Raw genomic sequence first — 15,419 nt, 5'->3', positions numbered from 1 at the left:
TTGCTTAATCTTATTTTGTTATCTAGATGTCATTTAATGATCTTGACTCAACTTTATATTAAGGTGAATAGAAAGAGGTGCCTCTGGAGCAAAACCCACTTTATCCTAAATCAGGTAACTAAAACAGTCGGATGAATCAAGACTAAAAGTTCCTATTTCTCTTCACCAGCTATAAAAAGGAGCATTAAATATGTAGCTCAAATACATACATCTAAACCAGTATCATGATTCCTATCTAAAATGGCGTATCTTCATTTCATCATCCTATAGTCGTCATCTTCACCTAAAAAGAGGAATCACTAGTGCTCCCTATGACTCACCACAAAACCAGCTTATGATGACTGAGAAAATAAATGTCCTTTTTGTTCATATTAGGAGCCTCATTCCTTGTAAAAGCGTGACCAGTAAGGTTGAAAGCCAGTTGCACACAATTCCTATTATAGAACAGCCTGAAATACATTCACATGAATAAAGTTTTTCTCTGGCCATCCAGGCATGCAGCAGATGGCAAGCAACCTACAATGGAAACCTAAAAGAAGCAACCTACAATGGAAACTCAACAAAAAGGTTCCTGCCCTCACAGAAAATCTCTTGGGGCTTGTGGGGGAGGAAAAAAGTCTTCAATCTTCACAGGAGAGGCTCCTGCATTACCGAGTTTATGTATTTGACCACTCAGTATTATTTACAATCACCCGTTTGGAGAGGGGGCCTTTTTGTGGGTTTTAAGAACTACCCTTGAATTATTTAAGATAACTTCTTTTTGAAAATAATGTTATTTTTATGTCTTCCTATAACGTAGTCACAAATTTAGGCTGGGTCAAGGTCTCAGACAATGATCCGACTCAAACTAAATGACACAGGCTTTTTACAAGGCATGGACCACCCTGCAGTCTTAGAGATCCATGTCCAAAGCAAGAACTAATAAATAACTACAAACAAAAACACCTCCCACCCCAAAACACAGGCAAAAAGTATAGCTAATCCTTTGAGGCTTTTGTGAAGATCTACTAACACCAATATTTTAACTTTCAGTGATTCTCTTAATCCACTGGTAACATACATACCTGGCATGCCTGTAGCAAGACCCTGACCAAAAGCCAAAGCTGGATTTGCTGCTGCAGCTGCTGCAAGTGACTCTGCCTGCTGCCCTTGCTGACCCTGATTGGGAGTAAGTGGGCGCTGAGTTGCTCCAGCACGCAGAACCTGGAAAAGACCAATATGAAACTTGTTCTTTGAAAGGTAATAAAGTAAGGCCGTTACATGCTAAGAAAGGTCTAGAACAGTTGCTTTGCATATTTGATGTCACTTAGCTCTAAATTTCATTTTGGGAATACTCCACCGTATTGGTTTCAAGGATATATATGTACAAAGAACAAAAGGCATAAACTCTTTTGCTGACAAATGTGACAATAAAAGATCTGCCCTGCACTGGACAGTAGAACTCGTGTATGGTCCATCAATGGTAATGAGTATAAAGTAAGGAAGAAAATCTGTAAAAGTGATACATTTATGATCTGCATTATTTATTAACTGAATATCTGTCCTTCCCTAATAAATGCATTTATTTACACTATTTTCAGGCAATTGAATGATATAACTCTGAATACTTCAGAGCTTGTAGTAACTTGTCTAAATAATTAACACTACACTGCCAACAGTGCCATAAAAAAATGCACCCACTAAGTTTTAAGAATTCACATAACACTCCATCAGCACGCAACACAGGCGTATTTTATTATGTTCTGGCAGCATCTCTCTGGCAATCTGATTGAAAAGCAATCTAAATTCTTGCAACTACTCTATTCTTCTTGGTTAAAATAATCTTTTCCAGGTCCAAAATAAGAGGGAAATACAATTTACAATATATCGCCACAAAATATCTTGTATGTGATTTGCATAAATTAAATATTAATTTCACAGAGACAGCAAAAAAAACCACTGGAGAGATGATATACATTCACTTATCAAAGCAGTTCACTGATAGCAACCATCAGTATGAGGAAAGATCCACTTGGATGTTGAAACAGTGATGAAGCTACTCTGGAACTTTATGGTAACTTGAAGTCACTTCTCAAATTTATAAGCATGGCTAGTAAAAAAAAATTATATATATACACACACACACACATTCGTTCAAGATCATTGTAAGATTTATGTTTTTCTTTTATGGAAAAAGGCCATTTGTTTATACCGAAAGATCATATAATGTTTTTTAAAATGCATCCGGAGTAACAATAGAAAATTAACTTTTTTTTAAAGTTACCTAAAGAAATGGAAATCTCAATAAGTTCTTGTAACAATTGCTCACAATGATTTACAAAGGCAAAAATAACATATGACATATGGTGATGCTGTAATACAATTATTCTGTCACAAAACACCACCTTTATTTCCCTACTTTTTAAAGAGACAAAGAAAAATGTGTAACATGCCATTTTCCAGCTAATTAATAAAAATGCAGATCAATTTTTCCCCAAGCTTAAAAGAAAAATATCCTAGTAAAATTACTAAACCATCTCTTTTTATTCCCATGTTAGCTTTCCAGATGAGTTTTTAACTTTACATTATTAAGAACTGTACATGCAGCATTACCTAGACATAAACATAACAGTACAGTAACCTAGATTAAAGGAATTATTTTTAATGGGTTTTATTTTAAAAATTTGGACCGCAAAATAAGCTGAATATTTAGTATGCAGTAAGTGAATTTAAGACAATGATAATCAGTAACGTAAGGAAATTGAGAATCTAATATTCAATTATTATTTGATACAACACAACATCTGAATTACGTGCAATTTTCTAGAAGCTGATCCTGATATACTGAAAAGGTTAAGGTAAGGTATTAAATACACATCTCCTTTGTATGGAGAACATACCGGTTGCTGTCCCTGTTGTGCCTGTGAAGCTGCTTGCTGATTTGCTGTGGTATTTGCTGCTGCAGCTTGCTGCTGAAATAAATTGGCTGGATACACCCCCCATGGAACACCATAATACTGAGGCGGAACCACAGCAGGACCTAAAACCAGAAAACATGATTATTCCACTTATTGCAGCTAAAGTAATTGTTTATATTGTTTGTATGTAGCATCCCTCACTGATCTATCTTCTAAATGTCAAAACCGAAATCAGTATTAAAAAGAAACAAATTCCCATATTAGCCAAAATGACACATGAACACAATGGGTTAATTTAAAGGATTCATATCAAAACATACCTTCTCTGTGAAATAAATAAAATATCCTTGTGAGACTCAGGTGACAAAAAACCCAAACAACTTAATCCAAGCTTGTATACCAAAGAACACTCAAAATCAGTTTCCACAATTGGAAAAAAGATCATTTCAGAGCATCACAGAGTGAACCAAATTCATCCTCCTGATAGTAATATTCTGAGACTTTGATCACCTATTATTCCTCCTTCCTGTAAATTTCCTTTGCTTATAAACATAACTATCACCTCTGCCTCCCCTGCCTACTACATCACACTCTTCAGAGTGGGCACACTTACCTCTTCCAGTCTATTATTAAAGACCCTGTAGAATAACGAGTTCTCTATATCATTGCATTGTACAAATAATGCGTTATGTATACACATACATTTTAGTTCTTTCTACTGCATTTCTTGTGAAACCACTAACTGGAGATACAGGGGGTTTTTTTCAAAATGTTATGCTCAGGTCTGGGACTTAAATACTCAGTAGTGCTGTGATATCTATTAACTTTTTGAGAGATTTTCCTGGGCTTGGGGTCTATCTGATGTCTGGGCCTTTTAGCACGTTGGAGACCATCTTTATTCTCATGCCCACTGGGTATGAGAAAACCTGGAATTAGAAAATTAATGCAGCAAGTAAAAACATACAAGGAAAGGCTAGCTGTCTCGTGTTTTGAAAATAATATATACTGCTAATATGAGATGAAACCTTATTACGGACCAACATTTTTAGAAAAAAAAAAAGAAGCCTGATTGTTGCATACAGAAGTCCAGTGGAAAGAAATAATCAGAATCCATATAACAAACTGAACCCCTTTACATTTCAGTGAAAATTTTCAAAACTGAAATATTAATTTTCCTACAAGTCCCTCCTTCCTCAAAGTACTTTTACAGAGAATAAACAGGATGGAATTCAGCTTTTTTTTGTCTCATTTCATTCCATAAAATTATCAAGATAGACACTAGAAAGTGTTCAGTTACCTGCTAGGGTAGCTGCTGCAGCTAATCCAGCTGCAGTGTATGGGTCAGTACCTGGAGGAGCAGCACTGATAATGTATGGGTTTGGCACAAAAGCAGCTGGAGCCAAGCCTGCTGAGAATACGCCTGCTACAGTAATAAACAGAGTTTAATTATAGCTAAGCATCATCATATTCAAACCAATCAAATCACAAAGCATATCTGTTAAAATCAGAACTGCTTGTACTTTGGAAGTTTCTAAGAGCAGGCACACCATTACAGAATTCAACACTTCTATGTCTTCTTACCACCCCTTTTTTATTAATCCCAAGGCCTAACAGCTTTGTTTTGCTGGATCTACAGACTCCAAGGAAATCAATCTCATATGTATCCACCCACCTTTACAAGGGATTACTCAAAGTGGAATTTACCTTGCCCAACTTATAACTATCTAAAAGTTACACTAGTCTTAGAAGTAAATCTGTATCAGATAAATCATCCAGTGTCTTAAGTGAAGCAGCCAGATAGAATGCATCACCTGATAGAGATACAAATCTCTTTTCACTGACAATAGGAAAAAACCTGATAGTTTAAATTAGCTACTTGGCTTTTAAACAGCCAGTTATGAGATGCTAATCTTACTTTCAAGAATCTAAATTTGATATAAGGATTATAATGGAAGGAAACAATAGAAGAAACTCATCAAATAAAACATCACTACCCAGAGTTTCCCCTGTCAGTCAGGTTCACGAACTTTTTCCAACACTGAGGCAGCAACTAGTCCAGCAAGCATGGCATAAAGCTATGCTCCTCCTTCCAAATAGGAGGCTTCTTGCTAAATTTCTATTAATATGCATATGAGAGGAGGCTGCATTTCAAATAGACAAGATACAGCTGACTCCTCAGTCTACACTTTATACAAAGTAGGGGTTTGTCTGCAGTTTAGAAGTCAAAGACAGGCAGAAGACAGGATTGTGGACCCACAAACATCTCAATCTGACATGTTCCCAGCTCTAAGACTGTAGTAGTCAGCTACATAACACTAAAGAGCTGCCACTGTTAAACCCCAGCTATAGGCTGCTGATCCCCGTCTGAACAGACCTCACAATCTAAACAAGCCGCTGGGAAAACTCAACTGTCACTATATTGCAGGAGAACATAGACATGTATCTTCGTAAATGCTGCTTCCTATTTCAGCCTGCTCTTCTGATCCAGAACTCTTTTCTCCTTGCAGAGGAAGGATATAAGTGCACACACTTAGTGTGTGCACTTAAGTGGTAGAGAGTGGGAAGGACAGGAATCTGTAAACTTGCCCTACAGCATCAGAATTCGAGGAGCTCCCTTCCTTAAATAAGGAATTGCTTCCAATGCGTGTTCCAATCTCCCTCACCCCAAACGCACAGCTTCCCCACAGCGGCAAGATAAAACTGTCATCCCTGAAATACAGCCTCCTGAGTTGCCACCACACTAAGAACTTTATGCATTTAATTAACTCACTGAATTACTTTAAAGGGATGGGAAAAAACGCCTGCTAAAGAATAATACCATCAACGAAAGGTACCTGCAAAAATAAAGGGCTATCTGTTGAAAAGGTGCCCTTAACAAGGAAGAATGAATTCATCAACACAAAAAATCAACACAAAATCCTACTATACAATGGTTTTAAACTGGATTATCAAAAATACTCAACCGCAACAGAATAACAGAATTACATGTATTTGTTATTTTAGTAAATAAAGTTAGTGCTTCTATCACTACTTATAGCAGAAAAGCTCTTTTACTTTTTCTCCCAAAATTCAACTATTGTACCACATAAGCAAAAATAATTAATTCTTTGTATACAACAGTTAAAAGTAGGCAAAAAATTACACAATAGGAAACTTTCTCTAAGGAAAGGATAGCCTTATGCAGTCATTCTGAACAGTTTTCAAGAGAACTGTTAAAAAATGGGTCAATCGATCTTTATCTATTTGAATCAGAACACTGTGGGTAAACTGAAAGGATTATTCTGAAGCAACACACCCACTTTTGCCAGGGATGCCTGCTGTACTTTACAAAAACCTCACCTATGTGTGGCTGCTGAGCTGCAGCCAGGGCGTATTGCTGCTGCTGTGCTGCTGTTAACTGCTGAACAGTCAGAGCATTAGTCCTCTGGAATAGCTATTGCAAAGGGAAAAAAAAAAAAAAAAAAAGATGCATTTCAGTTTTCAAAGGTCAGGGCTATAATATACTGGGATTTACTTACAAAATTATTTTAAAATTCTATCATACTAAGTTGCTAAACTAGAAAATGATGCACCAATATTCTTCCAAATTAAATATGCATTTATTTGCCTTTGACTAAGTCACATACAAAACAAGATTAAATGCATTATATGCTTAAATGACTGATTATCAAAGAGAGTAAGACAACTTATAGGACAAATTTGCAAGTTTTCAAGTCCAGTACTAACCTGCTGCTGAGAATTGTAGTCAAAAAGTCCTACAGTAGCTCCTGAAGAGTCCATTTGTACCTGATTGCCAGGATAGTCAAACTGTAGGGAATCAAGACCAACTTGTTCCATGGCATCTAGATTCTGATTTTCTGGATTTGAAAATTCTTCTACCAGAGGCTTGTGGGCTGTAGGATTGGGAAGTGGACCTAATCCTTCTGTGGTGCTGGGATTGGGGCCCAAACGTTCAGCTACTTCTGTTGGGGAGGCTTGTCGACTTCCAGGGGTACGACTGTTTAGAAGAAATTCAAGATAGATTCTTCAGTCTTAAATAAAGCTGTCTACGGACAGAGTACAGCATTTTTATTTTAAAAGGCTTGCTGAACTCAGACTTTACAAAGGGAAGTGATACACTGATTTTAACAATTTTAACCAGCATGCATTGATGGCGCAAGATAAAGGGCACATTTAATTTCAAAGGACAATTCTTTTAAACTTTAAGACTATAAGGCTCTTCAAATCACTGCGAGAAAAACAAACTAATCTTTGAGGCTGTTTTGAGTGAAATGCAGTGAACTGTGGTCACCTGTAACTTTTGGGATGGCTCTTTATTGCATTTTTTGAAGTGACAGCAATTATTAGAAAACATATTGAAGAGAAATTAAAAAAAAAAGGTAATGGCTAATTGCATCTCATACCAAAGGGGAGAGAGACAGACACTAAAACTTCCACTGGAAAAGACAAACATACAATATAGCAAGTATCTTTCTCATGTCAAATGCAAACAATACATTTTTTTACCTTAAGTAAAATGGACTAGTAACTACCTCACTTAGCATTTGACTAAAACATTTCATTTCCTATACAACTCATTTAAGAGACTACACTACACCAGATTATTGATCAGGGGAAAAAAAAGTGTTCCTAATATAATCCCACTGATTCCATTTCCATTTCCCTAAGAATAAATATAGCCTGTTGTTGCAGAAGAAAATCTTTAGGATGGAGCAAAACATAGGTGTTGGATTTCTGTTGACAGTAAAACAGAGATACGGAGTTGGAAACCATTTACTTCCCCACACCCCTGAAAGTTCAGTTTCCAAACATAAAGGGCTGGTGGCAATTGAGATGTAGATAGCTACAGTTAACACATCTCTAGGTGTTCTAGTGTTTTATGTTTCATCAGAGGGGATGAAAATCAAATACCATTGACAAAGTCTAGACAGCAACTCAACTGACCAGTCACTAGGGGTTTACTTTAGGGGAAAAGCTGAATTGTTCTCTCATCTCCACCGGCTGTATTGACTGCATCCCCACAGGACTACAGGGGAATCTCTGTGCACCTATAAACACCTATAGGCAAACACATGAAGTGAGACGACAACAGATTCATACCCTAAACAGATACTCAACCCTGTATTTGCTTAGATTTAGGGTAAAAGTGGTAATTCTAAGGTAGAGATACAGCCTTGGTACTACCTGTTCTCTTCCCTCTTCAGGGCTCCAAAGTTGAAGTATCTGTTCCTCACTGAAGCACAAGATTAATGCAAAGAAATCTGCTAGTACTTATGTATTTGCTGATACCAACTCTAAAGACTGCATAGCTAGAAAGCAGTCTTTTAGGGAGTTTATTCAACAATATTGTATGATCTATTACTTTGGACAAAATACTTCAAAGATAAAGCAGTTACACTGTTTTTAATGTAACAACCAACCTCACGACAATTGTCTATAATATATTGGCTAACATTTAAGTATCCTAGTTAGCAACCATGTCTTGCTCAATGTACAACTCAAAGTTGAGTCTGACGCCATTTAATATTCCTTATTCTTCCCAAGTGACATACCGTATCAACAAAGTGAAGAACAAAAGGAAAAAGGCAGTTATTTCACTACATATATTAGTTTTTTAAAAAAAACCCATAAGTACAATAAAAATACAAGGAGGAGGACAGGACAAAGTTTCTTGTTTACCTAATACAGGTTGCTCCTTATATTGGTGCTGTTCTGTTGCTATAGTTAAAGTTGTGTCAATACTTCAATTATAAACCTCTGTTCAGAGGGCTTTATACTACCATTTCATATAGCTTTTTTTGTTTTGTTTTGTTTTTGAGAGAGAGGTTTACTGGCTTTGGATGCTTTTTTGCACTTGTATATTTTTTAATAGTTTCTGTAATACAAAAGGTACTTTGCAAGCAACTATTTCAAAATTGAAATAGATACTGGTAAAGAAAAGCAGAACAAAATTTATTCTACATTTTCTACATGTAATACTGAAGGTAACTGTTTATTGTGCATATTGCAGCATGCATCCGAAAAGAGCTAATTTGAGCTAATATGTTTGGTATTATATTATTTTCAGTAATACATTTTGAAAAATAGACCTGAAGAATCCCTCCTTAGCCTCAGGTAAATACTTTTTTTTTTTTTAAAGGGTAGGTAATACTTACATATGGGACTCAAACATGCATTTTAATACACTTGTTCAATTATGAACTAATGAAACCACAACTATTCGATCACGTTCATCACATTAATACAAATTTACGAGCAGCACTCTAGTTTTCTTATCTTGTTATATCTTCTGTATGACAGCTACAAATGCATCACAGTCATTGGAAAACAAAGATTAGTCCTTTAAAAATACCCAATTTAAAGTCCAGTTTAGTATTAGGAAAAAATAGGCTGGCTGTGCTGTCATATAGGAGTTCACAGTTCAAAAGCTCAAGCTTGGTCCAATTTTTTTCCCCCCTAAGAAAACAACCAAACCACAACACCATTCTATACTATGAATACGTGACATTTAGCTATGTGAATAGGGAAATACATTGTGTCTTTAGTCAAATAAATGGTTTCTATAAAGACTTTTGTGGGGAATTAATTGTGTTAGGCTGTGGTATCCACTAGGAAAACTAGAAGGAAAATGAAAAATTCTGTAGGACTTAATCTCTATAACAACAATTACATGCAAAAGTTAGAGTATTAAAAAGCAGAGAGAGAAAGGAATTTAGTTTGAAATTAAAAGGGTTAAAGTTTTCATCCTTCTAATTCACCACATTTTGAAGGTACCCACTTACTTTGAATAATTACTATGTTAAGATGAATTTGTTTCATGAGAAGTGACACACACATTAATGACATCCTAAGAAACATGTGGCACAGTGGGAAAGGGAGGACGTGAGGTAGGAAGAATCAGTCTGCAGCTGGGTAATGTTTAAAGCTGACACACAAACCAGAACTGTAATAATGCCCTTAAGAGACATGCTTGTCTTCTTGAGAAACAGTTAAAAGCTTACTTAAAATCTTTGCAATCGGCATCCATTCCATTTGGCAAACCTCTGCCATTTATTTTAGTAACATCCTCATCATCTCCTTGTTTAAGATCTCTGTTTTTGTCCTCCTCAAATGGAGAAGCCTTGCCTTTCTGATCTCCTTTCTCAGGTCCATCTGTTTCAGCATCTCTAGTGCCCTGAGGAAAAAGAATCTGTTTGATTCTGAATATTGAACAGAACACAATAGGAACACCACAAGGTGACCTAATTCTACACTACAGTGCACGTAAACAATACAAACAGTTTGTTTTCAATGCAATTGCATTTGGTGGGTAACTTGGTCATCAAGTTTCAACCACATGCAATTAATAACTGCCAAAATGTGAAAAGGAATGCCAAGATTTATAATGGAAGAGCTAACTCAACCTTAACTATAGCGGTGCTGTTAAAGCAGTAACACTTCAAATTAGGTAAAGTTTATTTTATACAGTAAAATATCTAATACAAAACAAACCCATATGGAAACATAGAATAGGAAGATCTAGAATAAAGCCCATTGCACATTTTAAATTAAGCTATTTGCAATCTTTTTCCTATCTTTATTTAACAGTGTTGGGAAAGTACTTTTTTTTTCTTTTTTAGACAGCTATTTAGTCAAGATTCCCAAACCACTTCCCTCTTCTGCCCCCTCCAATCAAGGCAAACAGACAGATAGCAACTACACACTTCCTTCTAAAGAGAAGGATTAAAAAAGGAAAATGGACAAATAGAGTAGAAAATATAACCACGTAAGACAGTAGGACCATAGTAGGCAGCCAGGCAAGCTTAATGCACTGCATTACTTACAAAAGCTCCTTTCCTAAACCGGGAATCCAATTTATCAGCTGGAGAGGAACTTAACACATATTCTACCATGCTCACTCCAAGGCCACCACTTTCTGATCGTGGAGACAATACAGCATTTACTTCACTGTTTCCATGAAAACCCTGTCCAGGCTTTCTCTGTACCATAATAGGTTGGGACATAGAATGGTCTGTTAAAAACAAAGAAATAAATGAAACTATTGTATTTTTTTAAATACAACTTGTAATGTTTTTGTATTTCATTACAGAGGCAATATTAAGCAAGATCAAAATTAAATACAAAATTCCAAATTCCAGTTTCAAAAAGTGCTATTGGCACACAACCACCAGTGCAGTATACATTTTCAGAATTAAAGAAAAATAAAATTTAATACACAAGTAAAGTTTAGTAAACGTGACTGATTTTCCAATACATATACATCAATCACTTACGAGGAGTTCCCCATGCAGTCTCTCTCCACTCATCACCAAGGAATATCCCTTTTTGTCCATCTTTTGCTGAGTCATCAGGTTCCCAAAACTTTTTGGCAGGTAAAAGCTGTTCCAAAAGAGAAAACAGTTTTATTTGAAATACGCTTATAAATGGGAAAAGAATAGCCATACTATTAAGAGGATATGCAAGTAATTCATTTTAGATACCAAAGTCACCTTTACATAAGGAAGTATGCATTGCCAAGGAACAGTATAAACACTTGAAAGTTATGTTCTGTTACTGAAGCTGATGCTGTATAAAGAAATTGCTCAAATGTCCCCAAAAGGACTGAGATTCTGAAGTTATGAGGGAGAGATATAGAATATAGAAGCAGCTGTGAAAAAAGCTAATGGAATTAATTCCTGTGTTAAACCAAGTCAATCCTCTCAGAAACTTTAACACTACCTTTTCTCCATGTTGGCTCTAAAGCTTGACCTTTAACCAGTACTATCATAATAACCAGAAACAGCAGCAGTTCACTGTAAAATTCCGTTCATTTAGAAATGCATCATGTTCCAAATTGTAGAAAGCATAGGGATCTGCTGGTTACAGATCTGTGACAATCAAATTTGAAGTTCCACATACCAATGATTTCATGTAGCTGTATGAGTTTTTTTCATTACTATTTCTAAAGCAGGTTTCAAGTTAGACCAATATCATTTCTTGTACTGTCTTTGAGGACAGAAGATGGTGCAACATGACAGAAGCACCGCACAAATAAAAATACCTCGAACGTCAGCATTCTTTTTACTTTTATTTTATTGCTCTAATTTTTCCTGTTGGTAGCCATACAACTACCAAACTCCACATAGTACATTTTCTCTTGACTACATAATTAAAAATCTGTATTCTCAGACTATATATTACATACTTTACAAGGTCCATCAACTGAAACTACAATGAAAACAGCTTGCAAAAAAATAGGGAAGAGCTCTGAAGACAGCATCATAATCCATCAAATTTTGCAAAATGTAGTGTTCAATTTATTTTTTTTTTCATTTAGAAAAACCAAATGTAATCTGATAAAGCTTTGTTTGCAATAAACAAGTACATTCTAGAGCTTTGATTCTCCTGTTACTTAAGTGACTAAAAACGCCTTTTGAACTTCATCGAACCATAGAATGGTTTGGGTTGGAAGGGACAAAGTTCATCTAGTTCCAACCCCCCTGCCATGGGCAGGGACAGCCTCCACTAGACCACGCTGCCCAAAGCCTCATCCAACCTGGCCTTGAACAGTCCCTGAGAGGGGGCATCCACAATTGCACAGCTTCTTAGTATGACCCTTGATACTAACAAAACTATTTTTTTTTTTTTTAAGGTATTTCTCAATGTAGCATTGAAAGAGCTCATGAAAACACCTTAGAGAGGAAGGTAAGACTGCCATTAACAGGCCACTATTAACACTGAAACAGAGGTGAGGAGAGCTCCTCTAGAGTAACTTAAGGATTGCTGATTGCTCATTTTCTGTGCTGCCCAGAGCTCTTACCAGAAACAAAGTATTTTGAGTAGCTAACCTACTGAAATCCCTGGGTTCCTTACATAAATTCATTAACACAGATGGACACAGGGTGGAGGATAATAAACAGCCAAAGCTCAGCAAAACTACAGGAGAGTATTACACTTGCAAGAGCGTTACACTGTTATGGCCTGCCCTGACAGAGATACCCACCATGTCTCAACGCATGGGAGAATATCACCACCAGATATCAATTAAACATACTTTGGGAGCACCAGGATTTAAGTTTACCCCGAATTTAAGGTATGAAGTTAGCCAGAGAACAGAGAAATAGATTAATGGAATCTTACAACTGTGGTTCAACTAAAAGCAAGAGATTATAAATTTCAGATCAGCCTATGCAATGTACTCATCCTTTTTAGCTTTATATCGTAACAAGTTTGTGATACTACTTATTTCTCATTTTGTAGGATAGCGGTACAACAGAAGCAAACATTTCATAACTATGAAACCTTGGATTTGAGAAAGAATCACATTTTAAAAGCCGTTCAAGACAAGTTCAAATATGTGCCCAACTGAGATGAGAGCGGTAAGAAATACAAAAGTGAAGGTGTCACGACCTAACACAACCGTGTCAGAATAAAACAGATCACAAAATGACCATCACCTTAAAGTATGCTTACCCTGAAATTAGTAAATTCCACTATCAGACAGGTGTTCAGACAACACAATGTTAAGAACAATATGCAAATTTAGAGCAGAACACACTGCAATACTGATTTTGATTTCAAAACTCATTCATAGGATTTCTATCAGAGAAAAACCACTGTCCACTGGTAGAAAGTAGCAACAATCCTCACTGCAAAAGTACAGATTGTTTTTGGGGAGGGTTTTGTTCTTGTTGTTTGGAGGGTGTTTTAGGTTTGCCTTGGTTTGTTGGGCTTTCTTCTTTTTTTGTGTGTGGTTTGTTTGCAAAAACAAAAACAACCCTAAATATTCTCAAATTCCAAACAGTCAACTGCTTGCAGTCTTCATATAGTCTGGTACACAAAGAACACAGAATATCATTAACACAAAACGTAATGCATCATGTATATCTCAATTAGCTAAATTTAAACTTCCTATTAAAGATCAAACAGATTTACAGAAAAAAAAAATCATTAAAATTTCTACACAACAAAGTTGTCCCTCAAATATTTAAATAAATGGAATTTTTTAAAGTTTACAATTTTGCACCTCCTTGAGGGTCAGCAATTTAGATTATTATTTTTGACAGATGATGGATATGACATACAGTGTGCTCTTTTTAAAGGGATGTTTTAGCTATTGGATTGCCATATAAATGAGCAATCCTAGCAGCTGTCAACTATTTCATTGAGGAATTCAAAAAGAGAGTATTTTTCAGAAAAACAAACTAAGTGTGTTCCTCTAACAGACAAGAAAAAAACTCACTTGATTAATTCTACCAAAAAAAGACTTAATCAAGAAGTGACCACAAATTAATACAAGTAGCTAAAATCATCGTGCTCTACCCTTTGATAACATGTTTTGCTTGGTATTTCCTGCATTTAATGCAATAAGAAAAAGAAATTTTACAAAGACACATCCAATCCTAATTCAAAATAATGGAAAAGACTGTCGTATTTCTTACTAAGCTCTTCCAACAGTAAGCTAAAAAGTGCCTTTCAATATCAGCACTGATCCCTGTTATATCTCTGCCAGATGAACAAAGCCCTTTTCTACACATAGATAATAACCAATTATGCTAAAGCTGCCTCTTAACCAGCTCTCTGATAAGTAACTGCACAGTCTTGATTACTGGCTTTTGAATTACGGATTATTTTTATTTATTTATTTTTAAGATCAAAAGTTATTCCTACAGAGCCGTCTACAATTTCTCTGAATGAAGTTTTGACACCAGAAATAGAGATATTGTCCCTAGAAAGAAACTTCTGTGTGCTTTGACCCTGTAAGTTTCTATAAGAATAGACATTATCAAAAAAAGATTTAGTTTTATATTCATTTTATGTAGGCCTGTATTAGGTCACACTAAAGGTCCTGAAGCCCACTATGCTGGCCCTGAAATAGCAAACAACAGATGCCTAGAGAAGAGAAATAGCACCATGTGTCAGTTTTTCTTCAGAATATTTTCACGACCTTAAGGGTCATGATAGCTTTTGGGAGCTGAAGCCAGAAGCATCATCTGTGTTTAACCAATCTAACAGCTAAAATTTCAGGAGACATTTACAGAAAGATGCCTGCAACGCAGCAGATCTCCTGCTAATAAAACTTTCGTCTGTTTCTTTACAGAATAAATTAACAAAGAATTGCAAGACAGAAACAGATCAAGGAAATTGTACATCTGGCTCATGTTATGCTGTCCTGTTCCCGATACTGATTGATACCAGGCTCCATCTGAATGCAGCTCAGATGGATAGCTTAACAGAAGGATTTCCAGTATGTATTATTTCCAAAATGTGTTATGGTACAATGAAAACAGATTTCATACTGTATTTCTTTACATTAACACATGGAAGAGATACTTGCTTGAGGATTCACAGTCAGTCTTGATTTTAGTAATGATGTGAAAAGTAAGACTTAACAGCCTCCTAATGTTAAGTATTGACTCCCAGTCGGGGAAAAAAAGACCAAGAAGGATTAGAATTATGAACAAGAAATTAATTTCAGTTCAGAGAAAAATCTATCCAGACAGAGAAATTGAGGAAGAGAACAACTTCCCAATAGCTAGAAGC

General features: G+C 35.9%; 1 protein-coding gene across 12 annotated transcripts in view; it reads right to left on the bottom strand.

Moving 5' to 3' along the window:
• PUM2 (pumilio RNA binding family member 2) overlaps positions 1 to 15,419 on the bottom strand; it is a 67,478-nt gene that overhangs the window by 27,458 nt on the left and 24,601 nt on the right. For 8 of the 12 annotated variants that reach the window (XM_075750531.1, XM_075750532.1, XM_075750536.1 and 5 more), the window contains exons 3-10: positions 11,171 to 11,276; positions 10,721 to 10,908; positions 9,899 to 10,071; positions 6,624 to 6,894; positions 6,237 to 6,330; positions 4,195 to 4,320; positions 2,880 to 3,019; positions 1,065 to 1,203 (exon numbers count right to left, since the gene is read on the bottom strand). In XM_075750531.1, the coding sequence (XP_075606646.1) occupies positions 1,065 to 1,203; positions 2,880 to 3,019; positions 4,195 to 4,320; positions 6,237 to 6,330; positions 6,624 to 6,894; positions 9,899 to 10,071; positions 10,721 to 10,908; positions 11,171 to 11,276 (1,237 nt within the window). The remainder of the gene's footprint in view (positions 1 to 1,064; positions 1,204 to 2,879; positions 3,020 to 4,194; positions 4,321 to 6,236; positions 6,331 to 6,623; positions 6,895 to 9,898; positions 10,072 to 10,720; positions 10,909 to 11,170; positions 11,277 to 15,419) is intronic. The other 4 variants (XM_075750527.1, XM_075750530.1, XM_075750533.1 and 1 more) reach the window with 2 other exon arrangements.

Source organism: Balearica regulorum, chromosome 3 (assembly GCF_011004875.1).
Source record: "Balearica regulorum gibbericeps isolate bBalReg1 chromosome 3, bBalReg1.pri, whole genome shotgun sequence".
NCBI lineage: Eukaryota > Metazoa > Chordata > Aves > Gruiformes > Gruidae > Balearica > Balearica regulorum.
This window is presented reverse-complemented; position numbering and strand designations above follow the sequence as displayed.